The sequence below is a fragment of the Phyllostomus discolor genome, chromosome 10, assembly GCF_004126475.2.
Source record: "Phyllostomus discolor isolate MPI-MPIP mPhyDis1 chromosome 10, mPhyDis1.pri.v3, whole genome shotgun sequence".
Taxonomy (NCBI): domain Eukaryota; kingdom Metazoa; phylum Chordata; class Mammalia; order Chiroptera; family Phyllostomidae; genus Phyllostomus; species Phyllostomus discolor.
In genome coordinates this window covers 83,406,277-83,421,253 of record NC_040912.2, presented here as the reverse complement: position 1 = coordinate 83,421,253, position 14,977 = coordinate 83,406,277, and the positions used below count along the sequence as shown (strand labels likewise).

Genomic DNA, 14,977 nt, shown 5'->3' with positions numbered 1-14,977 from the left:
ACTTCTATGACACATCGTCTGTACCCTGCACTGTGTGCCCACAGACTGAGCGCCTGCAGGGTCAGGACTGGGCGTCACCTCTGCTTCCCAAGGACCTAGTGCCAGTGTACGCCCAGCACGTGATCAAACGGCAATTAGATGGGAACCAGAATACACGGGGTCAGGTCTCACAAGTCCCCTGCATTACCACTTACTATGTGCTTCATTGTTCAGTCAACAGGTGTCTGGGAAATTTCTCTGTGTGAGGTGCTGGAGTGTGCCCTGGTCATACAGTTTCTGGGGTGGGGCCGTGACTCAGCAAAGAGCCGAACCTCATACGCTTTAGCAGGAACCCTGAGCCTTAATGGACAGGGATTCTTAGGGAATTTCTACTTCCCTCTCTTATAAAGAGTAATTTGTGGAGCCCCAAACTTTGTTGACTTTTCCCCTCTTCACTCTGGGGTCAGGAAAGAAAGCGAAGGGGGCACATGACATTCCCAGGGCTCGCACTCACCACACCCACAGATTATAAGAACCAGATAATAAACTTTAATTTGAATACATTACAGTAGAATAGTTATTCTGAAGTACAAAAAGAACCATAAGAGTTTTATCTCATTTGCAAGTGGTACTTGCTACAGACTGTAAATAGTACATTGATGACATGAACTATACACACTATGTCCCTTCCCAGAGCTGGACCTTCCTGTCCCGGGACCATCGCAAGAGGAAAAGCAGCTGTGTAAACTACTCCGCAATCTTGAGACCCTGCCAAGATGTCTCCGAAGTGGCTATTCCGAATGGCAGAGCTTAGACGGTATCTTTTCTAAAATAGTCTTTAGGGTGCTCTTTTTTGGGGGATTGCGGGGATTCAATTCTGTAGATTAAAACTTTTTTAAAAAATTAGTCTAAAATTCTGGGAATTGCTATTTTTGGAATATCAGATTTTTTCCAAAAGACAGGAAAATGTAGGGAGTGCTAAATTCAACAAAAGCTCACTTAAATCACCATCAGTGGAAAAGCTTTTCAAGTACAGGAAATTTGAAAATAACAGCAATTAACTAGAAGACAAATTTCATTGCCAACACCACTGAGGAGCTCCATCTGTCTTTCCCCCTCATTGTGTTTCCTAACATTTTAAGTGAGGTAAATAAGAATCACAAGAAGGATTCTAACAATTGTAGCAGGTTCTGCCCAGCTCTGACCCACCTAGCACTTTAGATGCTGAGAACCAATTATTGAAAAAGTAGGAACAACATATTGAGGAAACAGAAAAGCTTTGGCATGTGAAAAAGGATGTAACATTGTTTTCTAAAGTTCAGTCATTCCGGTCAGTTTATTTTGATTTGTGCCTTGAACTGACTAGACCTGCATCTAACATAAAAGACAAGAAAACTGAACATCTTCCTGAGTAGAGTTGAGAGAGCCTCTTGCAACTGCCCAGAAGACGAAGGCTATCTGATGTGTGTGGTCCTCTGTCCTCGGCTGCCTTTGACCCCTGCCATGTCCCCATCTCTGTTCTACGCACCTCCTGCATCCAGAGGAACGGCTCTGCACATTCCACACCTGCAATACAGGGTGCCTTAAACTCATAGTGAAGAAATATGGTGTAGAAACAATGGTAATCTGGTACGTAATAACACACAGGTCTATTTTCTGAAAATTGCTCATGAGCCTAAGAATGCTCAGTCCTGTAATAGGTTTATCTTGTGAAAGCTCAGAAATCTGGGGCTGGAATATGACTTAGGCTGGGGCGCAGCCATTAGGAAACCCCTCAAAGGGCTCCACAAACCCATGTTCTGTATCATTATGTCAATAAATGGCCGTAATGCCTACACAGAGCCTTTGTAGCCCTGTTTTCAAAATTGATGTTTATTCAGCAAGGTACACGGAGAAAAACACCTAACCCCTTTTGTTATCTAAAATATAATGGAGAAATGACAAATGAGATTTGTATACTTTGTTTCCTAAAAAATCTTAAATGTGCCATACAAATTTTTTTCATAGTTCTCACCTTTTAAAAAAATGCAGTATTCCTGTTACTCCACTGTAACATGTTATTGTCATCAAGAATTACTGAAGGATTAACTCCTAAGCCTATTATCTATTAGTGACCCGACAGTTTGATAAAGGCTCTTACTGCCATTCTTAGAATCATATAGCTATTTATAACTCCTGTTCTCCCAAGATTCAGAGGTGCATTACAAAATTTCTTATGCGACCCCCCAGTAGAAAGGGAGTGTGCAGAGACGGCTAACGATAAGATGCCGGAATGATGGTGCCTCTTGAGCATTAATGGCATTTGTTATTGCAGCATGGAGAAAATGCCATGGAATGTTAATATAAAAAAAAAGTTATGCTGTTCTCCTTAAAGTCAATAAATGACACCACAGTACTGAGTCTTTTTAGAAGAAAGGCACCAGAGAAGTCCCAAGTCTCGTGGCTGGTCAGACCCCACAGGGGCCATGGCAGAGACAATGGCACAGTCCCACCAAGAGGCAAGGTGTCAGCACTCACGGGGCTTGTGGCTGGAAGAGCAAGGAAGGGAAACATCACCCAGATAGAGGCCTGCATCTCACTTCGAACCGGGGAAGCTGTGTCCAGTCTGAGGTCGAAGCAGTGGCTGGCCCCCGGCGTCCGGGCGCACTCAGACAGGCACCCTGTTCTCCTTGGCCCACTTCTTCATGATGCGGATGATGTACTCCACCTGGGTGTTGCCCGTGCTTCTCAGCAGGTGGAGCACTTCTCGAAGGGTCTCTCTGAGAAAGAGATTTGAAAGGACAAGGTGCTTCAACAGAGAACGAAAATGAACAGGTAAAATAAACCCCTAACTGTGCTCCATACACTTCTAGCAGGGCCTTTTGGTAACAGGCTCTCTTCCTGTGCACGCACAAACCGGTTGCAGACTTCCCAGCTTTCTCTCCACGGTGGCCTGGTAAAATGAAAATTCTGTGATGGCCTTCTTGCCGACCCAAGTTCTCCTCCTTTACTTATACTACCTACACATGTTATTAATCACTTTGTTGTAACAGACATAAATATTTCCAATTCTGCGCTTATTCTGCCTGACACAGTAGAAAGGCAGAATAAGGCTTATGTCAATAAGCCGGGTTCAGACTTGGGTTCAAATTCCAACTCGGAACTAACAAGTCACGTAACTTGTCTGAATCCCACATATCTCCTTTGTTGAAGGAGAAATACACTGGGCATCACTGCCATATTTGTGAAACTTTACAAAGCTAGTGGAATGGGAGAGTTCTTCAAGAAAAATAATATACTAATAAATATGGAAAAGAGGAAAGTTAAGAACCAAGATTTGGCAAATGCCCAGTATTTATGTTTTAAGTAACCTAAATTTAATTACAATTAAAATTTATGTTTTAAATAAGGCATACTAAAACTTCCCTATTACCTTATCCAACCTACAGGTAACTGTGTATTAATCCTTTTCCACAAGAGTTCTCTCATATTTCCAACATTTTTCCCATCAAGCAACCTCTTTTACTTAACCAAATTCTTTTAAAATTTTATTTAGGACTAGAAGTAGATACAAGGCAGGAAGTAATTTTTGATAGATTATTTGCTTATAAAATAATCATACCCCCTATCCATACATTAGTAACAAATACATTCCATGAAGTTATTTTTAGCAAACTGAATTTAGCTTTAAGCATTTCAACTTTTGTTGCCATGGAGCTACAACCCACTTAATTTTATGTAATCTAATGTCTCAGTAATGAAAATTATCAACCACATCTACTCCATTCCCCATTCCTTGAGGCCTAAACTAAAAGACAAAAGGAAAAGCCAAAGGCAAAGGAAAAAGTAGATGAGATTGAAAAAAAAAAAGCTTTGTTTATGAAAAGACAATTCATTTGGAGCTCTAGTATTTGAGAGCTGTGGTATACTCTACACTCCCAGTATAGAGGATTTAGAATGATCCTGATTCTATAAAATAAAAAATTTCTGGAGGAAAAAGGTCAAATGGAAATATATATCATCCTAACGTTTGATTCATCATTCTAAAACATCTTATAATTTTGAGCTTTCAGAAGAGGATGTCAGTCATCCAGGAAAACCCTTCTTTTCCCTTCCAAACCAGCCAATGGGTAGAGGCAGCATTCCTCGCCCGGGCACTTACTTGGGCTCTCTCCCAGCCAAGATCATCTGGAAAATGCCCACACAGGCACCTCTCTTGCCTTCCCAGTACTCAGGGTTGGGATCCAGCCTCTCGAGGACATCAAAGGCTTTGGCCGAGTAGTAGAACTGGCCCATCTGGATAAAACAAAGAACGGTGGTAGTGCTCGTGGTCACGAGATTACACAGGTGACACCGAACATACGGAAGCCATGCAACAGAACTGTGTGAAATGAGTACATGGACGATGACAGCATTTTCAGTCAGCCAATTAGACAAATTACCTATCAGAACAAGAAAAAGGAATATCACAGTTTGGTACTTGGGTTCAATTTAAATCAGCTTACCTTCAATCAGTTTTCAACAATGTAACATGTTTTCTACATACCTTCAAGTTATTCTATAATCAATACATACAAATGTCATTTCTTCTAATTATAGTCTAATCGTGAATGTAAACTCTGGTGACTGTGATTTGAACTGAGTATTTTTCGCCTTCTCAATACAGTCTGTAGAGGATTACTATCATTCATTTCATGCCAGTTTGATCATATTCAGTCCAAGAGAATGATCTTTCCCTACCTTGTCTAAACTCTCATATGCCTACATGTATGCACACCATGCATAACATCTTTAAAACATTTAATTCATTTTGACAGCTAACACTACAATTCCCTTGGCCTTTAGATCATGCGGAATACCACTACATGTTGCTCAGATGAGTTTCCCTGGCTGGCAATCATCAACGTACAGTGTCACCGATTTCACTGAAGGCTTCAAAGTGCTGAGCAATCCCCCCTCGCTGCGGTTTAGTTACTTCTCCATTCCTATAAACTGTTGTCACACGCATTTAAGAATTTCCTTAAGATCTCTATTGCATTATCAGCACACCTTTTTTCTCTATTTCATAGGGAAAACACAACTTTCCTCCCTTCAGTTCAAATCCTACCTTCCCTCTTTTTGGCCTATCGCACAAGAAGCAGTGTTCAGACTCCTGTTCGAGGTTAATCCTTTTTCCTATGTTCTCAGCAGCATTTTTTGGGGGGTGAAATAATGCATATAGAGAATGGTGCGTGCAATGTCACTGCAAGGTTTAATGTCTGATTCTAAGGAGGATACACGTGCAACCCCCACCCAGGTCAGGACAGGAAACACTCACAGCAGAACAGAAGCCCGGTGGCACTGCCAGGCCACAACCCACTACTGCCCTCCAGAAATAACGACTACTCCAACTCCCACGGCCATCAGTTCTTTGACTCGCTTTATAATCACCTGTGTATATAGCTTTAGACAATTTGAGTTCTGCCTCTCAGAATTTTATCCATATGAAATAATACTGTAAATATTCTTTTGTGTTATATTTATTTGTAAGATTCATCTATATTGCTGAATATAGCTCTAGTTGGTTTAATTTTTAAAAACTTTTAGCTTTGGCCCTGGCTGCTGTAGCTCAGTGGATTGATTACCAAAAGGTTGCCAGTTCATTCCCAGTCAGGGCACGTGCCTGGGTTGCAGGCCAGGTTCCCCAGCTGGGGGCGTTCAAGAGGCAACCAACCAATGTATCTCTCACATGTTGATCTTTCCCTCTCTTTCTCCCTCCCTTCCCCTCTCTCTAAGAATACATAAAACCTTTTTTTTTTTAAAGAAAAAACCTTTTAACTATGAATTATAGATTTACAGGAAGTTATAAAGATAGTACAGGGAGGTCTCATGTACCTTTCACCCCATTCCCCTCCCTCTTACAGTTTACATAACAACAGTACAACCTACAACCTCAAACCCAGGAAATGCACATTGCTACAATTCTGTCATTTTCACAAATGTGTAGATTCATATACACAAGTGTTCCAACACCACAAAAATCTCCTTTGTGCTAATCCTCTGTAGTCACATGCATTATTCCCCTTCTTGCTTACCATCTTCTCCCCTAGCTATCACTAATTTTTTCTGTATTTCTATAATTTTCAAGAATATTATATATGTAACACAGCAGTGTGGGGCCCTTTGAGATTGGCTTTTTTCATCCAGCATAATATCCTTGTTTTTCCAAGGGACAGCATGTATCACTAGTTTGTTCCAATCACATAACATGCAAAAGCAGGAGGGACCTCCACGCACAGTCTGGTGTGGATGTTGAGCATGATGATGCACATCACGCCAAGAGCAGATGCAAGGTGTTCTGCTCATGCCATTGAGGTCTCTGAGGACAGTCTGGCAGGTCTGGCAGGCAGGTCCACAATGGCCTGGGAGAGCAGGCATTTGCAAACAGGCATTTACCGGATGACAGTTTTCATTTCCTGGGGCTAAAAAAACACTGCCTGGCTATAGTATGATATAGTTTTTCCACGCTTTAATTTTCAACCCACCCATATTATAATATTTGCAGTGAGTTCCTCGTAGAGAGTTGGGTCATCTTTTTTAAAATCTACTCTGTGGAACCAGTGTTTTAATTGTTGTAGTTAGACCATTTACATTTAATGCAATTATCAACATGTTAGGACTCAGTTCTGCCATTTCCCTCCTGTTTGTCCTTTCATTTTCATGGACAAGGACGTCTCGTACATGTCTCTGCAGTTTGCAGCTGGAGAGAGACTGTTGCGCCTGCACAGAGAGAGGACAAGAAGGCCTGTGCCCGACCTTCCCAGTCTTTGCCTCTGCGTGTCCTTCTCCTGCTGTCCCTGAACTGTGATACGTCTCAGCTGTAAGTATAACCTCATGTTGAGTTGTGTGAGTTCTGCCAATGAATCTCAGGACTAGTGGGTAGGCGTGGGACCACTGAGGCCCTAGGTAATGCCAAAATGTTGTGGGTTTTTTTAAAGATTTTAAACAGTGTGGTGATTGCTGGGGGGAGGCGGGTAGAAGGGGACTAAATGGTAATGGGAAAAAATAAAGATTAAATTAAAAAAAAAAGTACAGATTTTAATTATTTATTTTCAGAGAGAGGGGAAGGGAGGGAGAGGAGAGAAACATTGATCAGCTGCCTCTTGCGTGCACCCAAAGGGAGACCTGGCCTGCAACCCAGGCATGTACCCTGACTAGGAATCAAACCGTCAACCTTTCGGTTGGCAGGATAACACCGAACCCCTGAGCCACCCCAGTCAGGGCTCAGATTGTTTTTTAAAGTCATTACCTTCCTTTGATCTTAACCCTATCCCCCTTTCATCTTTCTTATTCCATCAAAAATGCTCCCACTCTTGGCCCTGACTGGGTAGCTCAGTTGGTTAGAGCATCATCCCTATGTACCAAGATTGGGGGCACATACAAGAATCAACCAATGAAAGCATAAATAAGTGGAACAAGGAATTGGTGTTTCTCTCTCCCCCTTTCTCTCTCTAAAATAAATTTAAAAGTTTTTTTAAGTCAAAAAAAATGTTCCCCCTCTCTCTTGAATTCTTAATCTCCCCATTCAATGGCTCCTCTACTTAGGATATACTCTCACTCCTTACACTAAAACAAAAAGTAACACTCTATCCACCAGCAAAAATTAATCTCTCCCCCCAAATCCCTAAGCCTGTTTCCCCTTTTCGGTCAGTATCACGTTTTTCTCCTTATCCTCAGCATCAATTTTCTAAAGACTGGTCGATAGTACACTCACTGCATCTGCTGTCTAGTCCGATTCTCCTCTCTGCCTCCTACTGTTTTCTCACGCCTCATGTACCTCCACCTGCATGCAGATTTGGCATTCTCCTTCCTTGGCTTTTGATAAAACAGTATCGGAAAAAATAAGTAATGCAAAGCACTTTTCCTATCTCCTGGTTTTTTTCTTTCCTTTCTGTTTATCTGCAAGCTGTCTCTCTCGCTGACTCTTCTTTCTGTTTCTGTCCTGTGAGCACATGGTGCCTCGCCTGGCTCCCTGGTGCATCTCTCTCTGCCATACCCTGCTGCTGCTCGTGTCACCACCTCCACGACTGCTGTGGATTGCTAGAACCAGATCTCTCATCTCCACCTCTCACCTGAACTCCAGGCTCACCCCGATAATCTCCCACGTGTAGTAGTATCTCTGCCTGGGAGTCCCCCAAACACTTCACATTTATTATGTCTAAAATCGAACTGAATTCCTGTTTTTCAATGGTTTCTTTCCCTCTGCCTCCCGTAACTCACTGAATATCAATACCGTCCACCAAGTCATGTTAAAGAATTTCAAGTTTCCTGTTTTAAAAACTTTTCCACTGCCCCTGGCTGGCGTAGCTCAGTGGATTGAGTGCGGGCTGTGAACCAAAGTGTCGCAGGTTCAATTCCCAGTCAGGGTACATGCCTGGGTTGCAGGCCATGACCCCCAGCAACCGCACATTGATGTTTCTCTCTCTCTCTCTCTTTCCCTCCCTTCCCTCTATAAAAATAAATAAATAAAATCTTTAAAAAATGTGGCTCTGAGAACATTAAAAAAAATTTTCCACTGATGGTAACTCACTTTATTTTGGTAATGATTCACTTTGCAATGAGATTTTTACTGATTAACACTAGACTTTCTTTACCTTTACATTTTCCTGTCTTTTGGATAGGAAGAAATATTCCCAAAATAGGAATTTCTAGAATTTGAGGCTACTTTTTAAAAAAGTTTTTACTTTTTAAAAAGCTCCTTCATGCCTTTTCAACTCCCTCCACACACCCCGAGTCAGACTTTTACTAGATGACTGCTTTTCCATTTTCGTTTTCTGGTCCCTCTGTCTTTCCTGTCTGCTGTTTTCATATTAGTGTTCCTCAAGGTTCGATCTGCTGCTGTCTACCATTTTTCCCTGGGCAATCTCACTATTTCTCAGGGTTCAATCACTACTGAAGTGTTGGTGATTTCTCCAAGCCTATGTCGCTGGATGTCAGAGGACATCTTTCCTGAGCTTCAAAACCAACTTTCCAACTACAGATGAAATCTGCCCTGGGTGCTTATCTGAGGATTCACAGCCTTTAGCAATCGAAAGCCTCGCCTCTAAACCATTATTTCGTGTAAAAACACATAAAAACCCCCCAAACGCTGTCTGAGCTCAGTTCACTGATAATAGAGATGAGGTTTCTGGTATCACCATGCGAATCTTCTCACCGGTAGCCATTTAGTCTCTAGGACCCTTGCCCCTAATATTTGGCCCATGCGGCCATGTGATACTGACCTTCAATTTCCCTTTACCCTCAGTGAGACTCACCTTGTAGCAGTCATTAGCGATGAGCTGTAATAGGCTAAAGGACTCGGCAGAGGTTTCCATCTTGAGATAAAGTTCCCAGGCTAGTCTTGGTTTCTTATTCATTATGTCTACAAAAAGGAACAAGGGTTTATGCTGTGTTTTTTTAAAAGATGTTATTTATTTATTTTTAGAGAGAGGGGAAGGGAGGGAGAAAGAGAGAGAGAAACACCTGTCTGCCTCCTACACACCCCCAACTAGGGATCTGGCCTGCAACCCAGGCATGTGCCCTGACCAAGAATTGAACCCATAAACTTCCAGTTCACAGGCCAGCATTCAATCCACTGAGCCACACCAGCCAGGGTGAATATTTATGTTTTTTAAATGTGCAAGAAATATACTTCTGCATCTTGCTGTTCTATGGACTTGGTTCTAGGTTTCAAATATACAAAGTACTGGTAAAGAGCTACTGCATGGAAAGCTTGCAGTGTTGGCATTAACCTGGTTCCCCGTCTGAATCCTACCATACTGACAATTTTTATTTAAGTTAGGATTCAGACAATTATGTCTTTTTAGATTGGGCTGATTTCCAGTGGTTTGCACCTGGGTCATCTGCTTTAAAGAGGACATCTATCCTTCACTCAGTTCTACTCATATACTTTCAGCCCCATTTAGGATTTCTGATTGCTAAAGTGTTCCTGCAACTTTAAAACTCAGGGAACATTTTAAAACCCAAGGAGCAATAAAAGTTAGTGAAAACAGAGAAAAAGATAGACTATAAGCAATATAATATTTTAAAAATTATGGTTTTTTACATTTTCCCCTTTTAAGGCATGCATCACAGTGAAAAGGTAAAATTAGCATGACAATATCATTTCACACACACACACAAAGAGTAAAATGAGACTCTGGGCACTGTGACGAGAAGGACCTCACATTTCCCAGGACTGAACATGCTAGGTCAGTGCCCTGTGGTAGAACTAATCACAGGGCAAACATGTATGTATGTACATGGCCACCCTAACTGACTAACATTAATAACAGCGTTCACTTATTCCATAGAGCAAAATACAAAACAAAATTAGAAAACTCGCCCTGGCTGGCGTAGCTCAGTGGATTGAGCGCGGGCTGGGAACCAAAGTGTCCCAGGTTCAATTCCCAGCCAGGGTACATGCCTGGGTTGCAGGCCATAACCCCCAGCAACCGCACATTGATGTTTCTCTCCCTCTCTCTCTCTCTCTCTCTCTCTCTCTCTCTCCCTCCCTCCCTTCCCTCTCTAAAATAAGTAAATAAAATCTTTTTTAAAAAAAGAAAATTCTCATAATAGAACATTAAGAAAACAATTTAAAAAAAAAAGAAAACACTCAGTATAGTTTCCATCCAGAAGATTATACAGGAGAGATAAAAAAGGGATTCCTCTGTAACATTTAAAACAAGATTCACAAAACAGTCACAGGGATGCCAAGTACGGCCTAGGGAATACCGTCAATAATATTGTAATAACTATGCATGGCCAGGTGGGTACTGGTTTTATCACGGTGATAACTTAGTAAGTCACACAATTTCTAATCACTGGGTTGTACACCTGTGTGCATTAGTATATTAAACTAATATTATATTGGATGTTGACTACAATTGAAAAATAAAAAATTATTTGTAGTAAAAGAAAAAAGAGCAAGAGAGACTCACAGCACCGAGCTAACCAACTGAGGTAAATGTAATCATTTTTCAGCTTCTCATTTTGGATTAAAAGGAAAACCTACAAGAAGAGGAAAGAAAGGGAATAAACATGAAGATGGGTTTGCAGTAAAGACATCCAAATCAGCTGATCCTACATTAACGATTAACAACACAGCCTTACAGATGACCGAACTCTACTCGGGCTGCTGAGGAAGCGCAGGACAAACCGTGGGGACTCCGCACGCTTGTCTCAAAAGTTACTGATTTCACAAGCTGCAAAAGGTGGGTAAGGATACAGAAGACTTAAACTGGATGATTAACATCTGCTCCACACACACTATCTTCGAGAACTCTCGACCATGTTACTGGGCAATTTTAAAGGACTGGGGTTACGTAGACAACACTGTTGACCCCAATACAATTAAGTTAGAAATCGAAATAAAGTAAACTTAAAGGAATAGTGCATGTTTGAAAATCATGAAACACATTTTTAAAAAGTTCACAGTCAAAAAAGAAACCCTAATGGAAATTAGTTCAATAATCTGTTGAATAACAAAATTCAATTGAATAATTCAGACAAATCAGTCTGTGAAGTTAGAAGTCAAGACCATGGTTAGCCTTGGAGGAAAGAGATGGACTCAAAAAGGGGTTGAGGGGGCTTCTAGGATTATGATAATTTTGTTTCATGATTTGGATTCTGATTATTTGGGTCTGTTCACCTTAAAAAATCCATCAAGCTATATACTTTGATTTGTATACTTTTCTCCATGTTAAATTTTTATAAATTTATCAAGAAAAAGGAAAACATTAACTTGTTATAAAATCCCTATGTCTATTCACATTGTACTTTTTAATGTAACCTAAGAACAAAGAAACTTTCAACCTCTCTTACCCTTGAACATTGTACTCTAGTGAGAAAAAGATAACACTGTTTTTAGACAGCATCATTCAACTGCCTTCCAAGCAGGTACCCACCTCTTCGCCCTCACTGGTGTTGCCTGTTGCGGCTTTGGCTTGCGCATAATTAAAGTTAAAGGTGTCGTCATTATAGAAGTAACTCTGAAAAACATCCCAAGAACAGGTCACATTGAGCCTTAACATACAAAAACATCAGTTATACCAGGTAAACACAAAAATAAGCTTAAGGAATTCTCTGATGCCACTAATGCCACCATAGTAAAAGGGCCATCTCTAAGAGTGTCTTTCTCTGACACATTATAAAAAGTATTCTGTATACAAAGTGATCTAGGAGATTCTATACTGACCTTAAATGAGTTGAGGTAAATCAAGACATCATCGAATTGCTTGAGCAGGAAGAAACAGGAAGCCATGCACTGCCTCCCCGGGATCGTATCTGAAATGGAGTGGGAAAGACACCATGTGCATTCATGAAACTAAAAGGTATCTTTAGCTGAAATTTCGGTTATTTTATAATTTGGAGACAGGAATGTATTCCAAGACAGCTTTCCAGATCCTGAAATTATAGATTCTGTTCAGCAGACAAAACCTCAGTGTAACAGAGATCACAGTACTTGAGGGTGACCAATAATCAATCTCTTTCGGTGTGAGTCCAGAACAGACACGTGCCCTGCGGGCTTTTGTATTTTCCAGATCTATTCTGGGGCTGGATCTATTCCAGCACATGCAACTCCCATGGCTCAGTCTCCATCATTACCTAAGACAATCTAGCACTTTCAGTCTCACATGGAAAAATAATTTGCCATCTGACCCTGACCCACTTTTTGCCTGATGTCATGTTCCTATCTGAGGTGGCAGATGGTTAGTATAAATCTCACACCCCCACTGGTACTTTCAATCCTCGTTATTCCCTTTCTGCTCAAATTTTTCCCTATAGCAACTCATCACAGTCATGTATACTATATAACCTATTTATTTTTTATGTTTATAGTCTGTCCCACTAGACTGTACGCTCCACAAGGGAAGGCGACTTCTTAGTTTTGTTTACAGCTTATATCCCCAACACCTCAATACATTTTTGTTGTATGAATGAATGAAATGGGGAAAGGAAATATTATTTAATAAATGGTTTTGGTAAAATATCTGAAAAAAATATCCAGGGGTGAAAAAATACTTAACAAGCAATTTAGCATGAACATGTCATCAGAATGCATGCTGGCCACAGACGACTGGTACAGACAGCCATATGGGTTCATGCCGGCTGTCAGCCCTTTTCACTTATTTTACTTTATTTTTTAAAAGATTTTATTTATTTATTTTTTAGAGAGAGGGGAAGGGAGGGAGGAAGAGAGGGAAAGAAACATTGATGTGAGTGAGAAACATTAACTGGTTACCTCTTTCACTCCCCAACCAGGGACCTAGCCTGCAACTGGGAATCAAACCAGTGACCTTTCATTTGTGGGACGACCCCCAGCCCCCTGAGCCACACCAGTCAGGGCTATCAGCCCTGTTTATAGCTCTTTCTCAAACCTTACATTGAATGTGGAATCAGTATTTTCATAATAGAAACAGAGCCACAAAACTACTTGTGGGAAATGTAGGTAAATATTATGTAACTGCAGGGGTAAGAAAGCACTGTCAAAGCTTGAAACCCATGTAAGAAATCATCATGGAAAAGATAAACTTAATTGAGTAAGATTTAAATATTTTTATATAAGGAAAAATATGATAGGAAAAGTTAAACATCAAATGACCCACTAGGAAAAAATACCTCCAGCGTCACAAAAGTTTAAAACATAAAGAGCTCTTGAAAAATCAATAAAGGTTAATGTCTCAAATGAAAAATAGAATCAAAATTTAAAACGTTCATGAACTGAAGAATATACTTATTCTCGTCTATTTCTATATCCTCTCATCCCATTCAGCTGAGAGGTTGAGAAGGGCTAGTTCCAATCTTCTCTGCCATGTCTGACTTCCCACTCTGCAATGGGGAACCTAACGACATATCCCTGGACAGAGAATCCAACTTTGCCAGTCAGCACACGACAGGCTCCAGTGATGACTCAGGCCGGTAAGACGGGCTTCAGACGTACCACATTCACTCGCTGATCCTCCCACCAGCTGAAAGAACTGCTGGGCGATTTTCATATGATCCCTCTGAAAAGCAAAGCAGAGCCAATATAGAGGAATAAACTAAAAAAAAATTGGTTGTATTATACTTTATGGTTTTAACGTATTTTTCAGGATTTAACACATACCCTTGTTTTAAATTCTCCCCCAAATAAAACTAATTCTTATTAGCATAAGCAACTAGAAAGTGGTAACCTGAAAGTGAGTTTAAAACATCTCTGGGTCAGATAGAAAAGAAAAAAAATCCATCCACAAGTTCTATCCTAAAAGTGACTTCATTAAGTGAACTCATTCATTTACTCATTTATTCAACACATATTTATGGCTTTTTCACCATCTATCAGAACTTGTAGTAGGACTGTGGTTATAACAAGGAGTATTTATTAAATGAACTCATTCATTTATTCAGTAACTACTTACTGCCTATCTGTTAAAGGAGGCACTGTGAAGTGAACTGGAGATAAGATTTATTTATATCCCACATTGTTTCACAAAGAACTTCCTATTCTTATTTAGTATTCAAATATTAGAATGCTAAAGAATAAAAGAATTGTTATTATTTTTAGACTACTAGATGAATAACAGATGAATAAGAGCTTAATTTTGGATAAAGTTTTCATGTTTATAAAAGCTCTCTTATGGAAACAATTGTTTCCATTTTACAGGTGCCAAAATTATAGTTTAGAGGTGTGCAATGTTTTTTTTTAAGTCACTGAAAATAAGAAGGAAGCTGTGTAATGATTTATTATTAGATATATACATTGTTTATAAAAATTAGGCTCTTTCCCTCACTGGTATGGGTCAGTGGACTGAAGGCTGGCCTGCGAACTGAAAGGTGGCAGGTTTGATTCCCAGTCAGGGCACATGCCTGAGTTGCGGGCCAGATCCCTGTCTGGGGGTATGCAAGAGGCAACCAATCATTGTATCTCTTGCACATTGATGTTTCTTCCCTCTTTTTCTCCTTCCCTTCCCCTCTCTCTAAAAATAAATAAATAAAATCTTTAAAAAATAAAAATTAGGCT

At 40.4% G+C, this 14,977-nt stretch overlaps 1 protein-coding gene and 1 long non-coding RNA gene across 2 annotated transcripts in view; both read right to left on the bottom strand.

The window, feature by feature from the left end:
• Positions 1-514: 514 nt before the first annotated feature.
• The window catches only part of TTC26 (tetratricopeptide repeat domain 26), a 43,799-nt gene continuing 29,336 nt past the window's right edge, over positions 515-14,977 (bottom strand). The window contains exons 12-18 of the mRNA XM_028525481.2: positions 13,919-13,982; positions 12,173-12,261; positions 11,883-11,966; positions 10,917-10,986; positions 9,252-9,358; positions 4,121-4,254; positions 515-2,738 (exon numbers count right to left, since the gene is read on the bottom strand). Of these exons, the coding sequence (XP_028381282.1) occupies positions 2,627-2,738; positions 4,121-4,254; positions 9,252-9,358; positions 10,917-10,986; positions 11,883-11,966; positions 12,173-12,261; positions 13,919-13,982 (660 nt within the window). The 3' untranslated portion in view covers positions 515-2,626. The remainder of the gene's footprint in view (positions 2,739-4,120; positions 4,255-9,251; positions 9,359-10,916; positions 10,987-11,882; positions 11,967-12,172; positions 12,262-13,918; positions 13,983-14,977) is intronic.
• LOC118497200 lies at positions 9,573-10,896 on the bottom strand. The gene is made up of 3 exons (XR_004899732.1): positions 10,592-10,896; positions 10,399-10,402; positions 9,573-10,316 (listed from the first exon to the last, which is right to left on the bottom strand). It is a non-coding gene; the product is annotated as an uncharacterized LOC118497200 (long non-coding RNA).